The following is a 21,981-nucleotide window of genomic DNA, read 5'->3' as shown; positions in this document are numbered from 1 at the left end:
CTTCCCTGCTAATATTCTGAACTACTTTACCAAATCCTCTTTGCCTCATTAGGTAATAAAAGGGTAAACTTCAGTGATTCCCTGGATTGTCCACTGCTTGAAACAATAGCAGAATTGTTTCCTGGGTGTGTTTAGTATCTCTTTATCTAACAAGTATAAGAACCTTAAAAGGTGGATTGATTCATTTTTATTAACTATGGGTCCTGAGGTACTGCCCCATTCACAGTTCTCCACTAAAATATAAAGACTTTATCTTGTTCCTGTTGCACCTAGATTGTATTTACGGCAAAGCAGTTGCTCAAAAAATATTTGTTGAATGAATGAATACATCAAATGCTTCATAATTTTTTTAAATTAACAGCCATGCTTAAAGAGAACCTGGATGATCATGAGAAGCATTGGGGGATCTTTTTAAAAATGCAAATTCCAAATTCCAGCCCTCACCAGTCAGAACCTCTAGAAATGGCGCCCAGGTGATTCTGAGACTAACTCAAGTTTGGAAACTGCAGAAAAGCATTTCCTACAACGTCCTATCAATTTATCAGATAATATCACCTCTAAGACGCCTGTCATGCTTCCCGTATCCCTGGCCATGGAATATGGTGGCCTGATCTTTGAACCCTCATAGTGCAATGTCATTACTTCTCCAGTGGCACTGTTCTCACACTGCTTTGGGCCTCAGGAGTTTCTCTTCTGTCTTAACCCATTTAGGTAGAGGGTAAATTCCTTGTGAGTAAGTATTCCATACCTTACAGCATTGCACCCTTTGGGTGACCTGAATTTCAGGCAGGAGCCCTACTCTTAGGCATTGGTTTATTATATTTCTATGAGTTAAAAATGACTTAATAATGGGTTTGTATCAAGAGAAGAAAACAACCAACTCCTGAATGTGTCAGAGACATTCTTCTCAAGTGTAATGCCACATGACAGGCTATGAATTATTAGTCTGTCTTTTACAGTAACCTATACCCTGTGTGTTGAGATTACCTTCTGTAGATTCACCTTTAAATCATATGGGCAGAAAAAAGGAAATATACTCCTAGTATGTCAACATATTTCAGATAAAGGCAAACAGTGGAATTAACACCTCCAACAGATGGTATACCATCAAATGTGATAATGATGGCTAATGATAGCCCTAATAGTCCTCATTCTGGTATATTCCAGGAAGGCTTCTATGCACTTTAATTTTCCCAGCAATCTTGCATTTTACAAATGAGGAAACTGAAGCTCATACATTTAATCAGGAAGCAATTGGAATTCACAGAATTATAGGCTCGTAGAGTAAGAATTCTCTTTAAAGATCATCTATGTTACAGAAGAGTAAACTGGGGCCAAATTCAGGGGATGAATCAGTGGCATAGTTCTGGACTAGAAGAGGGGTACATCTATGCACACAGACAGTTAACAAGGGACTATAGAGTTAAGTTCTAGTCTCCTGTCCCCGTAATCCCCATCCATGTATTTCACCACCTCCATGACCTTTTTTCCCTATTGTTGCCTCTTTGTTTTTCTTTTCTTCTTTTTTTTTTAAGATTTTATTTATTTATTCATGAAAGGTACAGAGAGTGAGGCAGAGACACAGGCAGAGGGAGAAGCAGGCTCTTTGCTGGGAGCCCGATGTGGGACTCAATCCCAGGACCCCAGGATCATGTCCTGAGCCAAAGGCAGATGCTCAACTACTGAGCCACCCAGGCATCCCACCTCTTTTTTTTTTTTTAAGATTTTATTTATTTATTCATGATAGACACAGAGAGAGAGAAAGAAAGGCAGAGACACAGGCAGAGGGAGAAGCAGGCTTCATGCTGGGAGCCCGATGCGGAACTCGATCCCGGGACTCCAGGATCATGCCCTGGGCCAAAGGCAGGCGCTAAACCGCTGAGCCACCCTGGGATCCCCCCACCTCTTTATTTTTCTAGGTGAATTAGTAAAAGGTAAACCGAGACCTCGAAAATGTCCCAAGGGAGTAAGGGCCACCCTTCTGGCTGCCTTGTACTAGTCAGTACCCCTTTGCATGGCAGTCATGTGAGAAAGACCCTTTAAGCTCCAGTGTTCTTGGGGGCTGCAACTTCTTCTGAGCCCCTTGCAGGAAGTAGGCAGTTAGGCACATGCAGTATGCCTTGTTTTCCTCAGAACTCTAGGCCGCCTCAGCCCCAGACCAATTTCCTGTCACCCTCACTGAATGCCACTTAGAGCAACTACAGGGTAAGGAGGTGGGGGAGGAAGAGCTCTGAGCCTCCCATGCTCAGCTGAGCTGACTGCAAACCTTACCACCCCTTTTTCTCACGCCTGTGGATCACTCTTGTTAACAGTTAAGCCCCACTCTGATCACAATTTTTAAAAATAACAATAATAATGGCTTCTTTGGAAGAACAACAATAAAACATTCCTAATTAAATAGAAGAGATATTTGTACTCCCCCCTTTACAGACACTTGATAAACTTCTGGGTTTGTTTTGTTGTTGGTTTTTATGGGGGGTGTTTTGGTCTCTTTCTTCCCCTTTTTGAATAACTTAGATACACAGATAAAATCTTCGTCTACTGAAGTTTTGTTTCTTCCTGCCTTGGGTTTAACCCATCACATTCCAATGAGGGAAGAGAAAAAGCTTCTATATTTGGCAAAGAAGGAAATCTCTGAAGACAAACTATGCTACATGTAATGCATGGACAAATATCACCAACGCGATGTCAAGCAAAAAAAGCCAGACATGGATTCATTATTCACAGTAGCCACAAGGTGGAAACAGCCCAACATCCATCCGCTAATGAATGGTTAATCAAAATGTGGTATGGCCATATGATGGAATATTATTCAGTCATAAAAAGGAATGAAGTACTGATACGCACTACAACTTGGAAAAATCTTGTAAACAACATTCTAAGTGAAAGAAGCCAGGCACAAAAGACCACATATTAATTCTTTCATTTTCACGAAATATCTAGAATAGGCAAACCTATAATACAGAAAGCATACCAATGTGACAGGGGTGCAAATAAAACAGAGGTATATTTGGGGAGTAATGGAAATGTTCTAAGATTAGATTGAGTTGCACAACTCTATAAATTTCCTAAAAATCATTGGATTATACACTCAAACTGGGGGAATTCATGGTATGTAAATTATGCCTCAAAAGCTATCTTAAAATCAAATGAACCTAATCTGGGATTTTTTTATGTCACATAGATCACCTTTACTCTAGAAATTAAATAAACTACTGACCCCAAAGGGGGGGAAAATCTAATGCTTGGAAAATCAAGTTATTTTTAAAGGATGATGTGTAAGCAAATGTTAAAAGGGTCTTTAATATTTCAATGGAAAAATAGTTTACATTTATATCTGAGAAAAGGAAAATAAGAATCTGTTTAGCTCTCTTCTGTTCTCACCATGTCTAAGATACTGCACAGAACACTTTGTGGATAATGTGGGAGGCTACCTACAGGCTCAAGATCATATATTGCTCCAGAAAGATTATAATGCATTTTCTTAAATTTAGAAGAAAATTATTATTTTTTTAGAAGAAAATTATTAAATAAAAATTACTAAAATAAATTCTATGTGAACAAAGAACACTAGGACTGTTCAGGATATCTTAGAAAAGAAATATAGCAGCTTTCTGCATTTTCCTTGATTCTTCCCCCATTTTCAGGGAGCAACCTGAGCAGCTCACACTCACAGCCTTGGGATAGGGAGACCATGGCTAAGCAATAAAGACCTGAAGATTCAGGTCTCAGCTTCAAATTTCTTTTTTTCCCCCAGTTTTATCAAGATATAACTGATATATGGCATTTTGTAAGTTTAAGGTGTACGATATAATAATTAGATATATGTATCTATTGCAAAATGATTAATACAATAAGTTTCAAAAAAATACAATAAGTTTCATCACTACATATAGATACAGACTGTTTTCCCTTGTGATGAAAAATTTTAAGATCTTATCTCTTAGCAACTTTCAAATAGAAAATACAATACTGTTAACTGTTGTCATCATCCTGTACATTACTTCCTGTGTCTTACTTACCTTATAACTAGAAGTTTATATCTTTTGGCTCCCTTCATCCAATCCCTCTACCTTCCATCCTCCTCATATTTTCAAAATAGATTCTTAAAATCCCAGAAGAGATAAGAAAATTGTGGAAGTTCCATATTTATGTGATAAATTATAGGCTTGACAAGAATGCACAATGATGTAAGGGCCAATTGTCTCTAGGCACACCCTGCCCCCCCACACACACACACAACACACACACCTGCAGGTTTAGGGCCAAGCTAGAGATAGAGGTTATAGTTCTGTGTGAGCTTTCTAACTTATAATCGTTTCTGAGAGATAGAGACAACTCATCAGAACTATTATAAATAAGAGCTACATGTTCAGTTGAATCAATGGAGACCAAACCTGGATGTCTATAAGAATCATATGTCAAGCTTCTAAAAAGTTCAGGAACCAGGGTGCCAGTCTTAGAGATTCTAAGTGTATAGGTGAAGCATGGTTAACTGTTTGTTGTTGTTTTGTTTTGTCTTTTGCTTCAGATTCTTCAGGTGATTGTGATTATCAACAAAGTGTAGGACCCAGGGGTGTAGGGAGTTAGACCAGATCAGTAGTTCTCAACCGGGGTGACTTTCTTCCCCAGGGAACACTTGGCCGTGTCTCACATCCAGTTGATAGAAGCCAGGGATGCTGCTAAATATCCTATAATGCTGATATTCTAGGATTCAAACAATTAGCATAGCCATCTCTGTGTATTGCTTTTACTGTGTATAGATAATCCACTTTGGGGATGGGGGGATAGAGAGGCTTGCATTGTTCTAAATTGTATATACTCTGCTCCATACGCTACCAGTATGTGTGGCTCTCCTATGGAGCTCATGTGTTTCTCCAGCCCTCACTTGTGGTCCTCAGTATGTTGAAGTTAAATAAATCATAGTAATAGCTTTTGCAAATATTGCCAGCACAGATTTACAGCTGGGCAGGAACAGAACATTAGACATGAAGTACTCAAAACAAAGTTAAGATTTTTCAAGTTCCCATCAGGAATGAATATATTGGCTTAGCCATTTGCTTATATTTTTTTCATCAGCGCTGGCAAACTGTCATAGGGGGGTGAAGAGTACATTCTTGGGGTTTTCCCTTCTGTCTACTTCCCTCATGTGACCAGGAACTTCACGGGTTTTCTTTCTCCTTTTGCCCACAGCAAAATCAACACTCTGAAAAGGGTGCTAAAAAGGGCCCAATACATACATTCCCATTAAGGAACAGATGAAGCTTCCAGACCAGAAAGCTTTGTGTCCTTCGAAGGGAACGGAGAAGTGGCTTCTCACATTTGTTGAGTTAGGTGTCATGGAGCAGTAGGGTGAACATAGGCTTTGCTCACATGCCACTTTCAAAGTTCAAGTCCCAGGTCTGCCACTTACTAGTTGTGGTTTGTGAGAAAATCACTTAAGTTCTGTGGCATTCAGTGTCCTCATCAGTTTAACTGAGGATATAAAATCTAGGTTGCAATGTTCTAGTGAGGGTTGGATGACATCTGTAATGAGCCTGCTTCATGGGGAGCTCCAAAAGGGCAGAGCTTGTATTTATCTGTCTTCATTTACCAGAAGCCTCTGATCCATGGTAGGGCCTAAAGAAATATCTGTTGAATGATCAAATGAAATGGTAGTCATTATTGCTGAAAGTCTGCTCTGTACAAAACTGGCCACTGAAAACTGTATTTCCTCCTTTCATAGACAAGAAAGTGGAGCTGGAGGCGTGAGCCTGGTTTCCTAGGATTGCTAACCTTCTGTATCTTCTAACTATCCTAGGGCAAAGAAGGAGCCTTCATGGTACGAGATTCCAGAACTCCAGGAACATATACTGTATCTGTTTTCACCAAAGCCATTGTAAGGTATGGTGCTAGCTCAGCAAAGTGGGGAGAGACAGTCCTGAGGTGGGTGTGAGCAACAAGCCACACACAGCAACATCAGACAGTGAAAGAGGTAGAGACATCACTAGAAATTGTGTACTTTCCCTGATCTCTCTGAGAAAACCAATGCCAGAGACTAACTAACTTGACACAACTCAAGTTATTTTGCTGGAAAATAACAGAGCCAGGTCCAGGTACCAGGTTCTCTTCCAAGTCAGCACCCCTGAGTGCAGAGCTCTAAGGAAATAAAATACTTGGGCTGCATTTGATGAGTTTATAATTTAGCCCACAGAGAATAGATACTTTCAGCCACAAGTGAAAAGATACGTATTTTAGTTCTAGCTCTGCTAATAAAGCTACCTACTATTTATTAAACCCTTATCATGTGCCAGAATTTTACAGACTGTTTCTGATCCTAACAAACTCTGAAGGCAGGAGTTACTGTGCTCCTTCCACATAGGAAACAAAACAAAACAGAAAACAAGGCTAGGGCACCTTGATGGCCCAGTTGGTTAAGTGTCTGCTTTCAGCTCAGGTCATGATCACAGGGTCCTGGGATGAGCCCTACATTGAGCTCCCTGCTTAGCTGGGAGCCTACTTCTCCCTCTTCCTCTGCCTGCAGCTTCCCTTGCTTGTTCTCCCTCTTTCTCTCTCTCTCTTTCCTCTCTCTCTCTCTCTCTCTCTCTCTGTCAAATAAATAAATAAAATATTAAATAAAAGAAAAAAACAAGGTTCAAAGAACCAATGGCACCTTCATGAGATAATGGAGCTCAAGTGGTCAAACCACTGTTCTGCTCCAGCTGGCTGACTACAAGACCCTGCTTGTCTGCCGCTCTGTATCCCAGGTTCCTGCTCTCTGTAAAACAATGTCTAAGAGCCTATCTAGCTCTCAAATTCTCTTCTAATTAAAGAGTAAGTAAGAACAAAGCAGTTTGGCAATGGGCAAAGTCTGGTAAGAATTAAGAGGAAAGAGAAAAATTATTATTAAGGTGTCCTCAGGGAATACTTCTTGGAGAATGAGGACATGAGCAAAATTCAGAGCAAGAGCAAGGTCTACACATGTGGTGGAGAAGAAGGGAGCTGCCCAGGGATGAGAAAGAAGACAATGCACATCACAGAGGGGCCATGCCTTGCCATGGCTGGGGACAGGGAGGAAAGTGACCTGCAGCTCCATGAAATATGATGGAGAAAGAATGAGAAATAAAGTCTATGCTGAGGGTCTCCAAGACCACCTCCATGTTCAGTGACCTACTACCAAAACTCACAGGACTTAGCATATAGTCATATTCAAGGCTAAGACTTATTATAGCAGGAGAATACAAATCAAGGAAGCAAAGGAAAAAGGCACATGGGGCAAAATCCAGAGGAAGTGAAACATGAGCTTCCAAGAATCCTCTCCCAGTGGAGTCATACAGGACTCCATTTAATTCCTCCAGCAACAAGCTTCGACAACAGGGTAAAATGGTGTCTACCAGGGAAGCTCATGAGAGATTCAGTGCCCAAGGTTTTCACTTGGGGGCCGGCCACCTAGGTACCCTCTGCCTAGCACATGGCAAAATTCCAGAGTCCCCAAAGAAAAGCAGCCATTGAACATAAACCACAGTGTTACACAAACAATTTAGGAACAGGGAGCCATCCTTATCAGTTAGAGAATGGTGAAAGCCCTCCCAAAATCCAAGTTCTCAGATGCTAGCCACGGGTCAAATTTGCAAGCAGGCCTTTCTAAAAAAAAGCATTCAGGGCTGCTATGTTAACTCTTTACTCTACAAAGTCACATAAGTATTAAGGGTCCAGTGTTCCCTTATCGTATGCTGACAGTTAGTGAAATCCACACACACAGGAGGAAAGCATGTAGCACACACAAGACCATTACCCACTGCGTGGTTGTAGAAGAAACATCTCCAATCCATCATGGGCCTGGTTCTAACTGGGTCTAGATGCAGCCTCCGAGTCCTTCTTACTATAGCACCCAGGGCTACCCTGTCAAGACTGACACACAAGTTGAAATATACCTGCCATCCTTCTGAGAGGGTAAAAAACAAAGCTAACAGGAATCGGCTACCAGCAGACACTTTTATGTCTAAACATTGCTTGTTAATAATCACTGAATTTATGTTTCATTTGTTTAAGTGAGAACAACCCCTGTATCAAGCACTATCACATTAAAGAAACAAATGACAACCCCAAGCGATATTATGTGGCTGAGAAGTACGTGTTTGACTCCATTCCTCTCCTCATCAATTATCACCAACACAATGGAGCAGGTGAGTTCTAAAGGAAGGGGCCAGCGGGGAACCCTCACAGGGAAACTTGGAGAAAAATGATAAATGTCCTGCCAGGTTCTTCATCTCAGACAAGCTGACCATAAATAATAACTAAATCTACAAATAGGAAACAATGCCAAATATTTGCTCATATTATATATTTTCCATTAGCAAATTCTGCTGTTAGACCCATGGGATTTCACCACGTGCCCATCTGTGTTTATGACTCTTGCTGGAGGGGGTGTAATATCAGTGACTGGGCTTCGGGATTTGTTTTCCAGAATAAAAATAGCTTTCGCATTGGATTATATTTTTCCTGGTGATTGGACTTGAACAGTTGCTACGGTAAAATTCTAACTACTGCCTTTCACTTCGTAATCAACCCAGGTCTGGTCACTAGACTCCGGCACCCAGTTTGTTCTTGGAGGCAGAAAGCACCAGTCACTGCGGGACTGAGATACGGTGAGAGTGCATCCAGCAATGTTATGTATTTGCATTAGTCACATCCCTAAAGGTCTGGGGCAAATTCTATATGGACTTGCCATGTACTTAATTATTCCCCAGGCTTAAAATAACCATTACAACAGGTGCACTGTATATCTGATATGATGTGCACAAAGGAATATTTACAGAGTGTAGTAAGATATATATATATATATATATATATATATATATACATTTATCAAGGCCAAATCAAGGTTCATTGGTTTTACTTAAGAGTTCATCAGTGACTGTTTATCAAGGACCTACTTTGTACAGAGCACTCTACTATCCACCATTAGAAAAAAATATACTAGAAAATAATGCCTGGGACCATATTCCCATCTATCTTCTAGAACTTCTGTATCATATAAGTTTGCTGTGTATGGTCCATTGCAAGGGCTGGAAGCTGGACGCATTCAGAAAAGTTTGTCTGCCATGACATGGTGTTAATTTTTTTTTCAGTGCCTTTAGGCAAAGCCTAGATACAATCTAGGCTTGCATCTCTAGTGCCACAAGCTTTGTTATTCCCTCATCCTTTGGAACTTCTTCCCTCTGCTTTTTCTGCCTGGAACCTAAAAACATTTGAGTTTGCATCCCCCTAAACTGTGCTTGTCGAGGCTGGAGTATTTTCATTTTGTAGCTCCTAAACAGGTGGTTCTCAGACTTCAGTGTACATCTAAGTCATCTGGGATGCTTATTAATAATTTTGGCTCCTGGGAGCACTTGGGTGGCACAATCAGTTAAGCGTTGGACTCTTGGTTTCTGTTGGGTCATGATCTGAGGATCCTGAGATCAAGCCCTACATGGGGCTCTGTGTTCAACGAGGAGGTTGCTTAAGACTCTCTCTCCATGCCCCTCCCTCACCTCCCCTCTAAAAATAAATAAATAAATCTTAAAAAAAAAAAAAAAAAAGAATGTTGGCTCTTGGACACTATCTAACACTTACCAAAACACAATCCCTGATAATGGAGTCCTGGAATGTGCCTTTTAAACAAATGCTCTAGGTAATTTTTCCTCAGCTGGTTAGAGACTCATACTTTGAGAAACATTGCTATAGACTCTCCATCCCTAACTGGCACCATATCTGTACATGGCAGGAACTCAATACTACTTTCTGTTCAGTCTCTGCCTCAAAGAGGTAGAAACTGAGCTATTTATGATACAAAACCAAATGCCAGGGAAGGGTAATACCCCTTTAGCCTCCTTATGAAAATAAAGTAATTCTAATAACTGTAGAATCTTAATATATCCATGCTGGATGGGATCGCAGAGATTATTTTATGAGTCTACTTATTTTGTCAGTGTGAAAATTGAGAATCGGATTCCTTTCTTTCGTTTACTGAACATTTCTTGAAAGCCTACCACATGCCAGACTGTGTGCCCCTTGGAATCCACACCTCCTTGCTCCCAATCCCTGCTATGGCCAAGCAGAGTGCTATGGATGCACTTGGTGGATAAATGAATGAGTGAATGAATGAATGAATGAATGATCAGCTCAAATGAAATTTGCCCTATGTGAGAAATAGCAATAAAACATATTTAATCAAGTATAAAAATAGTTGAGACATTACAAGAACACTTTCATTTACTTTCTTTGGATATCTTGATTAATGCCATTTTCCGTCTTTCTTCCGTATAATCTCCTACATACATTTTTCATGGTGTTCAATGCATATCCTATGTTATTATTTGGGGTAGGAAGATAATAATTTTATCTATCCATGATAGGTCTAAGTCTAAAGCTTATACTATTTGCCATCTTTGGGTTATATTAACAATACAGTAACATTCTATCTAGGGTTCTGTATAGTCTCCTTAAAGCCCTATACCTCATTATCTATTGCATGCCAGCCCTGGAAAAACTTGTCTCTCTTTTCCAGGGAAATGGGTGATTGATCCCACTGAGCTCACTTTTGTGCAGGAGATTGGCAGTGGACAGTTTGGGCTGGTGCATCTTGGCTACTGGCTTAACAAGGACAAGGTGGCCATCAAAACCATTCAAGAAGGGGCTATGTCAGAAGAGGACTTCATAGAGGAGGCTGAAGTCATGATGTGAGTGGTCAAATCAAGAGTACACAAAGACATCTTGGGGAGGATGTTCTGTGCTGTGTTCCTTAAATACCATTTTGATGTCATGTTACACCACTTTGCTGCTCAAATCTAGTGATGGGTTAAATGGCATGGAGAACAAAATGAAACTCCTCACTATGGTCTACAAGACCTGTCATGGTCTTGCCCTGTCCACTCCCCAGTCTTATCCCCCCCAATCTCTCCTCTGGTCCAAGATGCGCCAGCCACACTGGCCTCCATTTGTCCTTGCACATACCATCTGACTCCTCACTATCTTTCAGGTTATTTTTGTTTGGGGAGGGAATGCATTTTTGTAAGACTGAGTTTAGACCATCTCACCCCTTGCCTTTTTCCTCCAGGAAACTCTCTCACCCCAAACTGGTCCAGCTGTATGGGGTATGCCTAGAGCAAGCTCCCATCTGCCTGGTGTTTGAGTTCATGGAACACGGCTGCCTGTCAGATTATCTTCGCAACCAGCGGGGACTCTTTGCTGCAGAAACCCTACTGGGCATGTGCCTGGATGTGTGTGAAGGCATGGCCTACTTGGAGGAGGCATGTGTCATCCACAGAGACCTGGTAAGAGGATGCAGGGCACACATCTACAAGTCCGGGAGGAAGGGGTACATCCCACTGAAATGTAGAGCTACCCATACTGGGAATATGTTGATACATAACAAGTCACAGACATCTCCTGTCCACTCTCAACTTCTTCCTTCTTCCACCCACTTGGGGATATCCTAGTAGGACTCAGTCAGTGTTAATCCCAGCCTTAATCCCAGAGGATAACTTGTATCCTCTGAATCTGAATTTAAACTCTTCCAAAATGAAGCTTACAGCCTCTCCTTAACCTTTCTGTGCCTTTGTTTCCTCGTAGTAAAATGAGGGAAATGGACAAGCACAATTTTTCTCAAACTATTATTCAAGGACCTTCCACAATCACATTGGGAGGTGCTAAAACCATCCTCAGAATCTCTCTGGAGGTCAGAGCTCAGGATATTCATTTTAACATATCCCCCTTGGGAATTGTAGCCACATTTAAAATGTGAAAAAAGGAGTGGGGTTTTTTTTATCACTTAGGGTTCTTTCAGTGGACAATTCTGTGATACTAATTAGGGATTAGGTACTCTTCCTATTGAGGAATAGTTTTAAGAGGACTAGTACCTTAAAACATTCTTATTTTTGTCGTGACATTTTCTTTATATCATCCCTAACATTAACATTTCCTATTGCATCAGGTTGCATTAGAGCACACCATTGGTTAGATAACACCATGGATTTCTCTTCAAATAAGATCTCAGGAATGAAGCTAAAAGACCAAACCTACTTATACTGATAAGAGATCTTACACATTAACTCTTTAGTTCACTTCTGGGAACTAGTGAAGTTTAATTCACATCTGTAAAGCCCTCGTACAGCAGCACATAAAAACCCAAAAGACTGAGATTATTATAGGAGACTCCTTGTATTGATTATTCACCAACAGTTTTCCCTTCCCTTTTGTTTGCCTGTCTCTACTCCAGGCTGCCAGAAATTGTTTAGTGGGAGAAAACCAAGTCATCAAGGTGTCCGACTTTGGGATGACAAGGTAATACAGGCATGTGGTGCCCACAAAGGAATGGGACTCAGGCCCCCAGATCATTCAGACATTCTTTCTCCACTCTACCCAGGTTTGTCCTTGATGATCAATACACCAGTTCCACAGGCACCAAGTTCCCGGTGAAGTGGGCATCCCCAGAAGTCTTCTCCTTCAGTCGCTATAGCAGCAAGTCAGATGTGTGGTCATTTGGTAAGTGTCACCCTGGCCCCACACCCACATGATTTGGGACTTCCAACCAGCTGTTTTATTTGTCAAATCCAAGCAACCCTGCTTGCCCAGGACTGGGTGGTAAGAGCATCCCACTCATAGTCTGTGTATGATAATGGCTCTGAAGAGGATGATGAAGCATTCATTATTGCATTCATTCTTGGAGATCTTTGAAATGGGGGTTAAAATGAGAATGGAAACAGATGCTGGTGACAGCTTTTGTAAGATCAAAAGCTAAAGGAGTCAGGAGATTAAAATATGAGTTCCTTGAGGACCAGGAGAATATTTTGTTCAAAATTCTATTCCCACATTTAACCCTCAATAAATATCCTACTCATCTATTCAACAATAATTTATCAAGCACCTACTATAAGCTAGGGCTAGTCTAGGTCCTCACAATGCAGTGGTGCATAGGATAGGAAAGACTCCTACTCTCTTGGACATAAATTAGGGAGAGATAGATAGTAATCACATAAACAAGCTAATAGATATGTAAATAAGACAAATCACATAGTGATAAGTAAGTGCTATGAATAAAACAGTAATGGAAAAAACAGTAATGGGATAGAACGTGATTGGGATGAAGTGTCTGTTTTAAATAGCATGGTCTGGGAAGGCCTCTCCAAAGAGGTAACCCTTGAGCACAAATCTGAATGATGAGAGAAAGTCATCCCTATTTGAAGATCCAGGGAACAGTGTCTCTGACCAAAAAACCAGCAAATATAAAAATTTGGTGTGTCCAAAGAAAGGAGGGGTACTGTCTCAGTGAGAGAACAGTAGACAATGAAATTGGCTTGGTATTGTCCTTCCTGAAGGTAAGGACTTGAGTCTGAAAGTCAAGAAAATCTGCAATTTCTAGATGTAGGCCGGTTTGTTTGCTAGTTGTGAACTTCATCATTCACTGTGCTGCATTCACCATTTCTTTTAGGTGTGCTGATGTGGGAAGTCTTCAGTGAAAGCAAAATCCCGTATTCCATGATAAGGAATTAGAATTTCTAATAAGTGCAAATGGGCATGCATAAAAGGCAGAATGAAAGATGTTGGTGTGGCAGAAAGCTACCAAATATTCTTGCTGGATTTGTCATATCATCCCAAGCCATAGTTTGTGTGTATTAACCTATACACAAAAATACACTGGACAACCTCTTTGATTTTGATTATAAGAAGGGTTATACTTTGGAAAGGAATGAGTTGGAGTTTGATTTTGCCAAGTGTATTGACTAAGTGTAGAAACCAGGGAAAAGCTGACTAAATCTCTTCAGAGAATTAGTTTTGAAGTCTCCCCCATCATTTTAGAATAGCCATTTTGGACAACTGAGTAATTCGTGAATTTCTAGTTCTTCTGAGCTATTCCTTAAAACAGCTTCCCTATCTGACAGACCTAGCTAAGATTTTGTTATTCAAAATTAAGATACAGAATGAACTTGGAAGAAATAAAACTGTACCAGAGAATCTCAGAAGATTCTTTTTTCCCCAAGTATGTGTATAATGAGGAAAGGTATGCCTGATGTGTGGCCACTCTCTATGGCTGATGCAGCTGGTCACACTGCACCAAGCCGGGTGTCCCATAACAAGATGTTTGTACTCATGGCCACTTTGTCACATTTACCTGCTAATTCTGCATAAGGCTTATTCTGACACAGATGGCCAGCTTGGGAATTTTCTATTGTATCATATAATTAGAGAGTTGAGCTACAGTCCGTCCCTGCCTAAGGTGTGCCCCCTGAAGTGTTCAAAAAGGAGACTGACCATTGGAAGCAAGGTTGGGAGGGAGAGATAACAGGAGTGGCAAACCTGAGAAACAGAAACCTGGATGGTCTGGGAGCTTGATGCCTGCCTCAAGGCCATTGAGCTTTGTCATGCATTTTAAGAATTTTGCCCTAATTAACTGTGCTATTTTAAGCAAGTCAAGTAAGCTCTTTGGGCCTTACTCAGTTTCCAATCAATGCATTACAAGGTTTGCATGAAAGAAATGGTTTTCAAATGAGCTTTGAACAGCAGACCTCAATTTTCCAAAGAAATCTCACTAGAACTTCTGGCAACCTGGGGAGCTGATCAGTCTTATTTACAGGCAGTTTCCAAATTCCCAAAACTCCAGAGGCATGTCTGAGGATCCCTTAGAAATCCTGATCCAGAGGTCGGGGCCAGGGCCTGGGGTCTGCCATTTCAACAAACTTCTGAGGTGATTTTTATTCAGTTGTTTGGGGAATCATACTTTGGAAAACTCTGCCCTAAGAACCTCTGAAATAGGCTTTGAAAACCACTGAACGAGGTGATCTGCAAGCTCTCTTCCCACTCTGACATCCTATGAATACATTAGTACATAATAAAATTGGGTGTGACATTTCTGCTGAAGACAGAAGAGGAAAGGGGATTAAATCACAGGTCAAAAATAGACACCCCGGAGATGTGTTTTGCTCTGTCTACACAGTACTTTAAAAAATCAAATTGCATTTCTATTTCTAAGCTCTCAATTTGTGACTCCTTTTAAAAAAATCAGAAAATGTGGCAATCCCGAACCCTCATCCCCATGTGCCCTATGGTGGCTGGAGCTAAATCATAGCTGTTATCTGAAGATGGAACTTGACCCTCCAGTTCTCCAGAAACCCCCTAATCCCCATTAAGACACATCTCATCCACTCCATCCATTTACATGATGTGTAGACCTTTGAGTTTACATCCCTTGCAACTTTTAGTAGTAGCATTTGAGTTAGATATTAAAAAAAGGGCTGAGTTTAAAAGTTCCTCACCACAAGCAAGATTGGGAAATCTCTGTTCTTTAGAAATAGTACAGGCCTAATAAGCCTCAGGTGGCTTGGTATTGTCCTTCCTAAAGGTAAGGACGTGAATCTGAAAGTCAAGGAATCTGCAATTTATAGATGTAGGCTGGTTTGTTTGCTAGTTGTGAACTTCATCATTCACTGTGCTGCATTCCCCATTTCTTTTAGGTGTGCTAATGTGGGAAGTCTTCAGTGAAGGCAAAATCCCGTATGAAAATAGAAGCAACTCAGAAGTGGTGGAAGACATCACTACTGGATTTCGCTTATACAAGCCCCGGCTGGCCTCCTCAAATATCTACCAGATAATGAATCATTGCTGGAAAGAGGTCAGTAAAGGAAGTGGTTTCCCCCTACCTTGTAATCTACAACTCTAGGGTCTGTCTCCTTCCCTAGAGAAAGGAACTCTCTTAGAGGATGAGGAAGCAGGTGTTACTAAAGTATATTAACAAGAAAATGGCTTTGAGTGTCTACTAACAAAAGAGGTTACCCAACCCTAAAAGAGTTGGCAGCGACCTTAAATATTATTTGACTTGCAATAGAATGTCACAAGCCATCAACACACTGTTAGAAAGGAAGAGGGGGTAAGACCAATGTCAATATGTCAGTTTTCTGAGATAAAAACACTTATAACATCAACAAACCATCAAGTATACATGAAAGTTCTAGAAGTTGGTGAGCAGAAGTTCACTTGTGGTGTGAAACAATGAAAATGACTTAATTCGGGTTCATTTTATTTATTCAACAATTCAGATTGAGAAGCCAATTACTTTGCCCTCCCAGATGCCTCAGTCATCCCATCCTAGGGGGGGCAGGCTATATCTTAAGCCACATCAGTGTAAGTCTTAATGTCCTTTGGTGAATTAGGAAATTTTAAACTTCAAATTCAATTGAAAGTTGCTGAATAGAGAATGAACACAAATTCAGATTGTTGAGAGTGACAAGTGGAATTGAAGAAGTATAGGATACTTGGGCTTTGTCTCCACTTTAGTATTTCTTAGGGATTAATCTCTTGGACAATCTCTGAACCTCCTTTTTCTTACTAGTAAGAGAATGAAATAATGCTTGATCTGTAAATTCCTAGAGCCTTTGTATTCAGAAACAAAGAAACAAACAGTGAAGACATAAAGAAGAGAGAAAAACAAACCCAGTCCACTTCACAAGGATTAAATACTATAATAATCATGATAGCTGAATTTACTTAGCACCTTCCCTTTTTAAAAACTCTTTCACTGATTTTTAAGTGAATAGACTTTATTGTTTAGAGCTTTAGATTCACAGAAAAAAATGAGCAAATAGTACAGAGAGTTCCCATAGCCCCTCCTCCCCTATTAATAACATTTTGCATTGGTGTGGTACATTTGTTACAATTAATCACCATTATTGATACATTATTATTAATTAAAGTTCATGGTTTATTTATTTTTTTAAAGATTATTTATTTATTCATGAGAGACAGACAGAGAGACGCAGAGACACAGGCAGAGGGAGAAGCAGGCTCCATGCAGGGAGCCCGACATGGGATTCGATCCCAGGTCTCCAGGATCAGGCCCTGGGCCAAAGGTGGCGCTAAACTGCTGAGCAACCAGACTGCCCAAAGTTCATGGTTTACATTAAGGTTCATTCTTTGTGTTGTACAGCTCTGTGAGCTTTGACAAATACATAATACCATGTGCTTACCATTATAGTATCATACGGAATATTTTCACTGCCCTAATATCCACCGTGCTTCACCTATTTACCATTCCCTCTCTCTCCAAAACCCTGGCAACTATTGATCTTCTTATTGTTCAAGTTTTGCCTTTCCCATAGTGTCATATAGTTGGAATCATATAGTATGTAGCCTTTTCAGATTTGCTTCTTTTACTTAGTTTTTACTTAAAACTCTTCCATGTCTTTTCATGGCTTGATAACTCATTTCTTTTTATCACTGAACAATATTCCATTGTATGGATGTACCACAGTTTGGCTATCTATTCACCTACTGAAGGACGTCTTGATCACTTGCAGTTTTGGCAACTGTAAATAAAGGCTACTATAAATATCTGTGTGCATGTTTTTGTATGAACATAAATTTTCAGCTCAACTGGGTAAATACCTAGGAGTGTGATTGCTGGATCATATGAAAACACCACATTTAGCTTTGAAGGAAACTTTTAGACTCTCTTCCAAAGTGGCCGGTACCATTTTGCATTCCCATCAGCAATGAGAATTCCTGCTGTTCCACATCCTCAGCAGCATTTAATGTTATCAAGTGTTTGGGGTTTTAACCCTTCTAATAGGTATACAGTGGTAGCTTTTTGTTTACAATTCTCTAATGACATATAATGTGGAGCATCTTTTCATATGTTTATTTTCCATTTGTATATCTGCTTTAATGAGGTGTCTATTGAGATCTTTTGCCCATTTTTCAATCAGGTTATTTGTTTTCTTGCTTGAGTTTGAAGAGGTCTTTGTCCTTTATCAGATATGTGTTTTGAAGATATTTTCTCCAGCCTGTGGTTTATCTTTTCTTTCTCTTAATAATGTCTTTTACAGAGCAGATGTTTTTAGTTTTAACAAAGCTCAACATCAATTTTTTCTTTTAGGAATCATGCTTTTGGTGTTGTAACTAAAAATCTATTACTGAACCCAAGGTTGCCCAGATTTTCTCCTGTGTTATCTTCAAGAAGTTTTCTAAGTTTTGCGTTTTACATTTAGGTCTCTGACCCATTTTGAGTTCATTTTTGTGAAGGCTATAAGTTCTGTGTCTAGGGTCATTATACTGCATATGGCTGCCTAATTGTTCCAGCACTGTTGTTAAAAAACAACAACACTGTCCCACAAATGGCCTTTGCTCCTTTTTCAAAGATAAGTTGACTATATTGAGTCTATTTCCAGGCTCTCAACTCTGTTCCATCAATCTATCTGCCTCTTCTTTCACCAATACCACATTGTCTTCATTACTGTAGCTTTATAGTAAGTCTTGAAGTTGGGTAGTGTCAGTCCTCCAACTTTGTTCCTCTTCAGTATTATGTTGCCTATTCTGAATCTTTTTCCATGTAAACTTCTGAGTAAGTTTGTCAATATCTACAAAATAATTTTCTGGGATTCAAAAAAAAAATAATTTTCTGGGATTCTGAGTGTGATTGTGTTGAATCTATAGATTAAGTTGAAAAGGAATGACATCTTAATAATATAAAGTCTTCCCATTGTTGAATATGAAATATCTCCATTTATTTGGATCTTCTTTGAGTTCTTTCCTTAAAACTTTGTATTTTTCCTAATACATATTTTGTGAGATTTATACCTAAGTATTTCCTTTTTTGCTGCTATTTAGCACTTATTTTATGACATATTTTTAATTCATGACTTTATTTAATTCTCGCAACCGTCTTATAAGATAGAGACTATCATTATCCCCATTTAACAGACAACAAAACTGAGATTCAAACAAGTTAAGTAACCTGCTCAAAGTCACACAGCTGAGTGGGAAATCTTAGATTCAAAAGTAGGCCATATGGGCAGTTCCGGTGGCCCAGCGGTTTAGCGCCGCCTTCAGCCCAGGGTGTGATCCTGGAGACCCGGTATCAAGTCCCACGTCAGGCTACCTACATGGAGCTTGCTTCTCCCTCTACCCCTCTCTCTCTCTCTCTCTGTCATGAATAAATAAAATCTTTAAAAAAACAAAACAAAACAAAACAAAAAACAAAAGTAGTCCATATGATTCCAGAATACCTGCTGTTAACAACTTTTACATCATGGCCTCTAATAATATATATGGAAGCATATTTAAGAATCCTCAGAGGGCTATTAAATTCTGGTTTGCTTTGTTATTAACTATGACACATAAGGACAAGGAACTCACAGAGTTCTTTTCTTCCCTCTCTAGAAACCAGAGGACCGGCCACCTTTCTGCAGACTCTTGAGTCAACTGGCTGAAATTGCAGAATCGGGACTTTAGCAGAGACTCAGCACGAGGCATGGGCTGCAGATCCTGAATGGGGGAAGCAAATTCTCCCTTCATAGAGCATTAAAAGCTGCCACCAGCCCAGAACTCCTCAGAGGCAGCTGGCCTGTGGCGTCAGTCCCTAAGCCACCACAGAGGCAGCACCCTGACAGAGGCTGGCACCTGGCCACCAGCAGAAGGCTCAGCCCCTGAATCGGGAGTGAGGCCAGAGCAGCAGCAATGCCTTTACCCTCCTCCCAGCCTCTCATCTTGTGTGGTTTGCAAACCTCAACCTGATAGCTTTCAGACAACATTTCTTGCACTTCTTAGAGAAAAGGAGGGACATGGTAGGACTGTGGTTGCTTATTTTTATTTCCAACATGGATCTAAAGTTTATGGTCAAGGGATTTTTACTTGGCCCCACAATACAGAATCCCAGGATATGGGGCAAGAGAAATGACGAGTGTGATGCTTTTTCAAGGAGAACTGGTGAATTAATTAAGGTCAGAAAGAGCGACTCAGCCGTTGTGATGCTGTCAGCCACAGCTTCCTGCCGTAGAGGATGATGGAACAGCTGCTCACACATGAGGCCAGATATTCTGAGAAGCAGCTTTATGAGATTTTACTCATTGAGCACACTGCCACCTCCCTCCGTGAAGGGGCATGATGGACTGGGGTGAACAATTTGGATCCCGTGGTTGGAGGTGGCATCTGCCCAGAAAGAGGGTATCAGATGGTAGGGTGTCAACTGGTACAGAGAAAGGCCTTAGGTTGATACCACCCTGATGCCCACTTTCAGTACCAAGCTGGGCAGGTGACGGTCCCTTTCCTCTGCACAGAATGCTTCACAGCTATCCTGGGAGAAGATGATCGCTTCTGAACACTGGCTCCTACTGGGACTCAGCCATGGATTCTTCTGACCTTTAGGTTTAGTTCCCTCTCTGCACTCTTCCACCCTCATCAGCAGAGGGCAGCACTATGCCGGGCAGAGTGGCCTTGCAGAGATCCCGAAAGGTTCTTTAAGCCCTAGGAATTTGCAACTTTAAGACAACGCTTCAAGTCTCTGAAAGTCTAGGAGAGGAATGAAGGGTCTGTTCTCGCTCCAACCATCTGGATGGAAACTGAGTCAAGCACTGAGTGGGGTGCTTCCAAGATGCACAAGGCAGCCTGTGGTCGATTGAGCACTGAAGTATGCAAGGTGAATATGTACTGAGCTACGGGCCTTATCTGCAGAATTTTATTTCATCCTGAGTTCACACCAACCCCATGAGAAAGTATCCTTATTTCCATTTTACAGATGATAAACCTGAGGCTTTAAAAAGCCAAGACAGCTCCCCTAAGTGACAGAGTTGTCTGTGACCAATGCAGTTTCTGTATTTCTATTCAACACTGCCTCCTACTGAGGGTGAAAGGGGTTGCAGAGGAGGTAAATAACAGCTGGGGGAGACCTAGAAAGCGAATTAAAGAAGTCAACCACCAAGTAACGTTTCTCCCACATAGACCATTATGGCTGGCTGTGTAGCCCTCCAACTTGGAATAGGATCTTCTTTTTCCCATCTGGCTCCTCATCTTTGTCAGAGGATGGAGTTACTCAGTTAATTAACCCTTTGAATCACCCACCCCTCCAGAGTCATATTGCATGAAGCCATTTATAGGTGAGCTAAGGCAGTTTTGGAAGATCCTCCTGCAGGTGTATAAATGCTTCCTTTAATTATAATTTTGGCTTTGAGCCAGCTGCAGTATTCTTGGACATTTTGTGGAGAAGGGTATTCCCCGGTGTAAGAGAGATTTCATTTTCCTACAATGTTCAGATAAAATTTTAGAGAGATTCTTAGATGGTGTTGCTATTAGTTCTATCTAAATCGTGTGATATTTTGACCAGCTGAAGATTCCAATGCATAACTTTTAACTATAATTATTGTGAAACTGGTTGTCTCAAGATATCATTGTATCAAATGTATCATTCAAAAGGTGATCTGATTCAACATATCCTAAATCATCCCTGTTTACTTTCTGGCATTTTGTACATTCTCTTGTGGAACCTTTAATTAGAGATGCTTTCTGGAACATCCAGTCTAAAAGGAAAACATCAAAATTGATTGATTTCTGTGGCTTGGTTTCAAAACTTGCCCCTTGCATGGTATTATTGTGTTCAAGCTCAGATTCATGGGGGACATAACTGAACATGTTAACTCCTCAGTGTCCTATCCTGCAAAATGGGCTTCCTGCCTGTTTTTTTCTACTCCATTCACAGTTTGAAAATGGTATCATGTGTTCCCAGGGAATTCCCTTATACAAGGTTTTGGTTCTAGATGCAATTTATAGATTTTGCATTTTGTACCTTTTAAGACTATTTATATTTGGATGTAATGAATATTTATTAGTGTACAGTGATTGCTAGTATTCACAATAAAAATGTTACAAATATCTCTAACTGTTGGGGTGACTGGGTGACGGGCACTGAGGGGGGCACTTGGCGGGATGAGCACTGCGTGTTATACTATATGTTGGCAAATTGAACTCAAATAAAAAAATCTCTAACCATTTATAAAGCATGTATAGTTAAAAGTTGGGTCTAGCAAATAAAGCTGTATGCTTTAATAAATACAGTATATATGGCCTGGGTTCCATATTTGCCCAAATGTCAAACAACCAAAAATTTTCCTTAAATAAAAATGATTACATGGCTTCATGTTCCAAAGTAAGGACTATATATCATGCAACATTTGTTCAACAAGTAAATATCAAATGCTT

General features: G+C 40.4%; 1 protein-coding gene across 1 annotated transcript in view; it reads left to right on the top strand.

The window, feature by feature from the left end:
• Positions 1-21,654, top strand: part of ITK (IL2 inducible T cell kinase) — a 63,562-nt gene extending 41,908 nt beyond the window's left edge. Inside the window, exons 9-17 of the mRNA XM_072824366.1 lie at positions 5,801-5,883; positions 8,032-8,165; positions 8,553-8,627; positions 10,529-10,700; positions 11,078-11,294; positions 12,239-12,303; positions 12,386-12,504; positions 15,471-15,628; positions 19,171-21,654. Coding sequence (XP_072680467.1) covers positions 5,801-5,883; positions 8,032-8,165; positions 8,553-8,627; positions 10,529-10,700; positions 11,078-11,294; positions 12,239-12,303; positions 12,386-12,504; positions 15,471-15,628; positions 19,171-19,242 — 1,095 coding nt within the window. The 3' untranslated portion in view covers positions 19,243-21,654. The remainder of the gene's footprint in view (positions 1-5,800; positions 5,884-8,031; positions 8,166-8,552; positions 8,628-10,528; positions 10,701-11,077; positions 11,295-12,238; positions 12,304-12,385; positions 12,505-15,470; positions 15,629-19,170) is intronic.
• The last annotated feature ends 327 nt before the right edge of the window (positions 21,655-21,981 follow it).

This window comes from Canis lupus, chromosome 4, assembly GCF_048164855.1.
Source record: "Canis lupus baileyi chromosome 4, mCanLup2.hap1, whole genome shotgun sequence".
In the NCBI taxonomy this organism is placed as follows: domain Eukaryota; kingdom Metazoa; phylum Chordata; class Mammalia; order Carnivora; family Canidae; genus Canis; species Canis lupus.
Note: the sequence above shows the minus strand (reverse complement) of the source record. Positions and strands in the feature narration are given on the sequence as shown.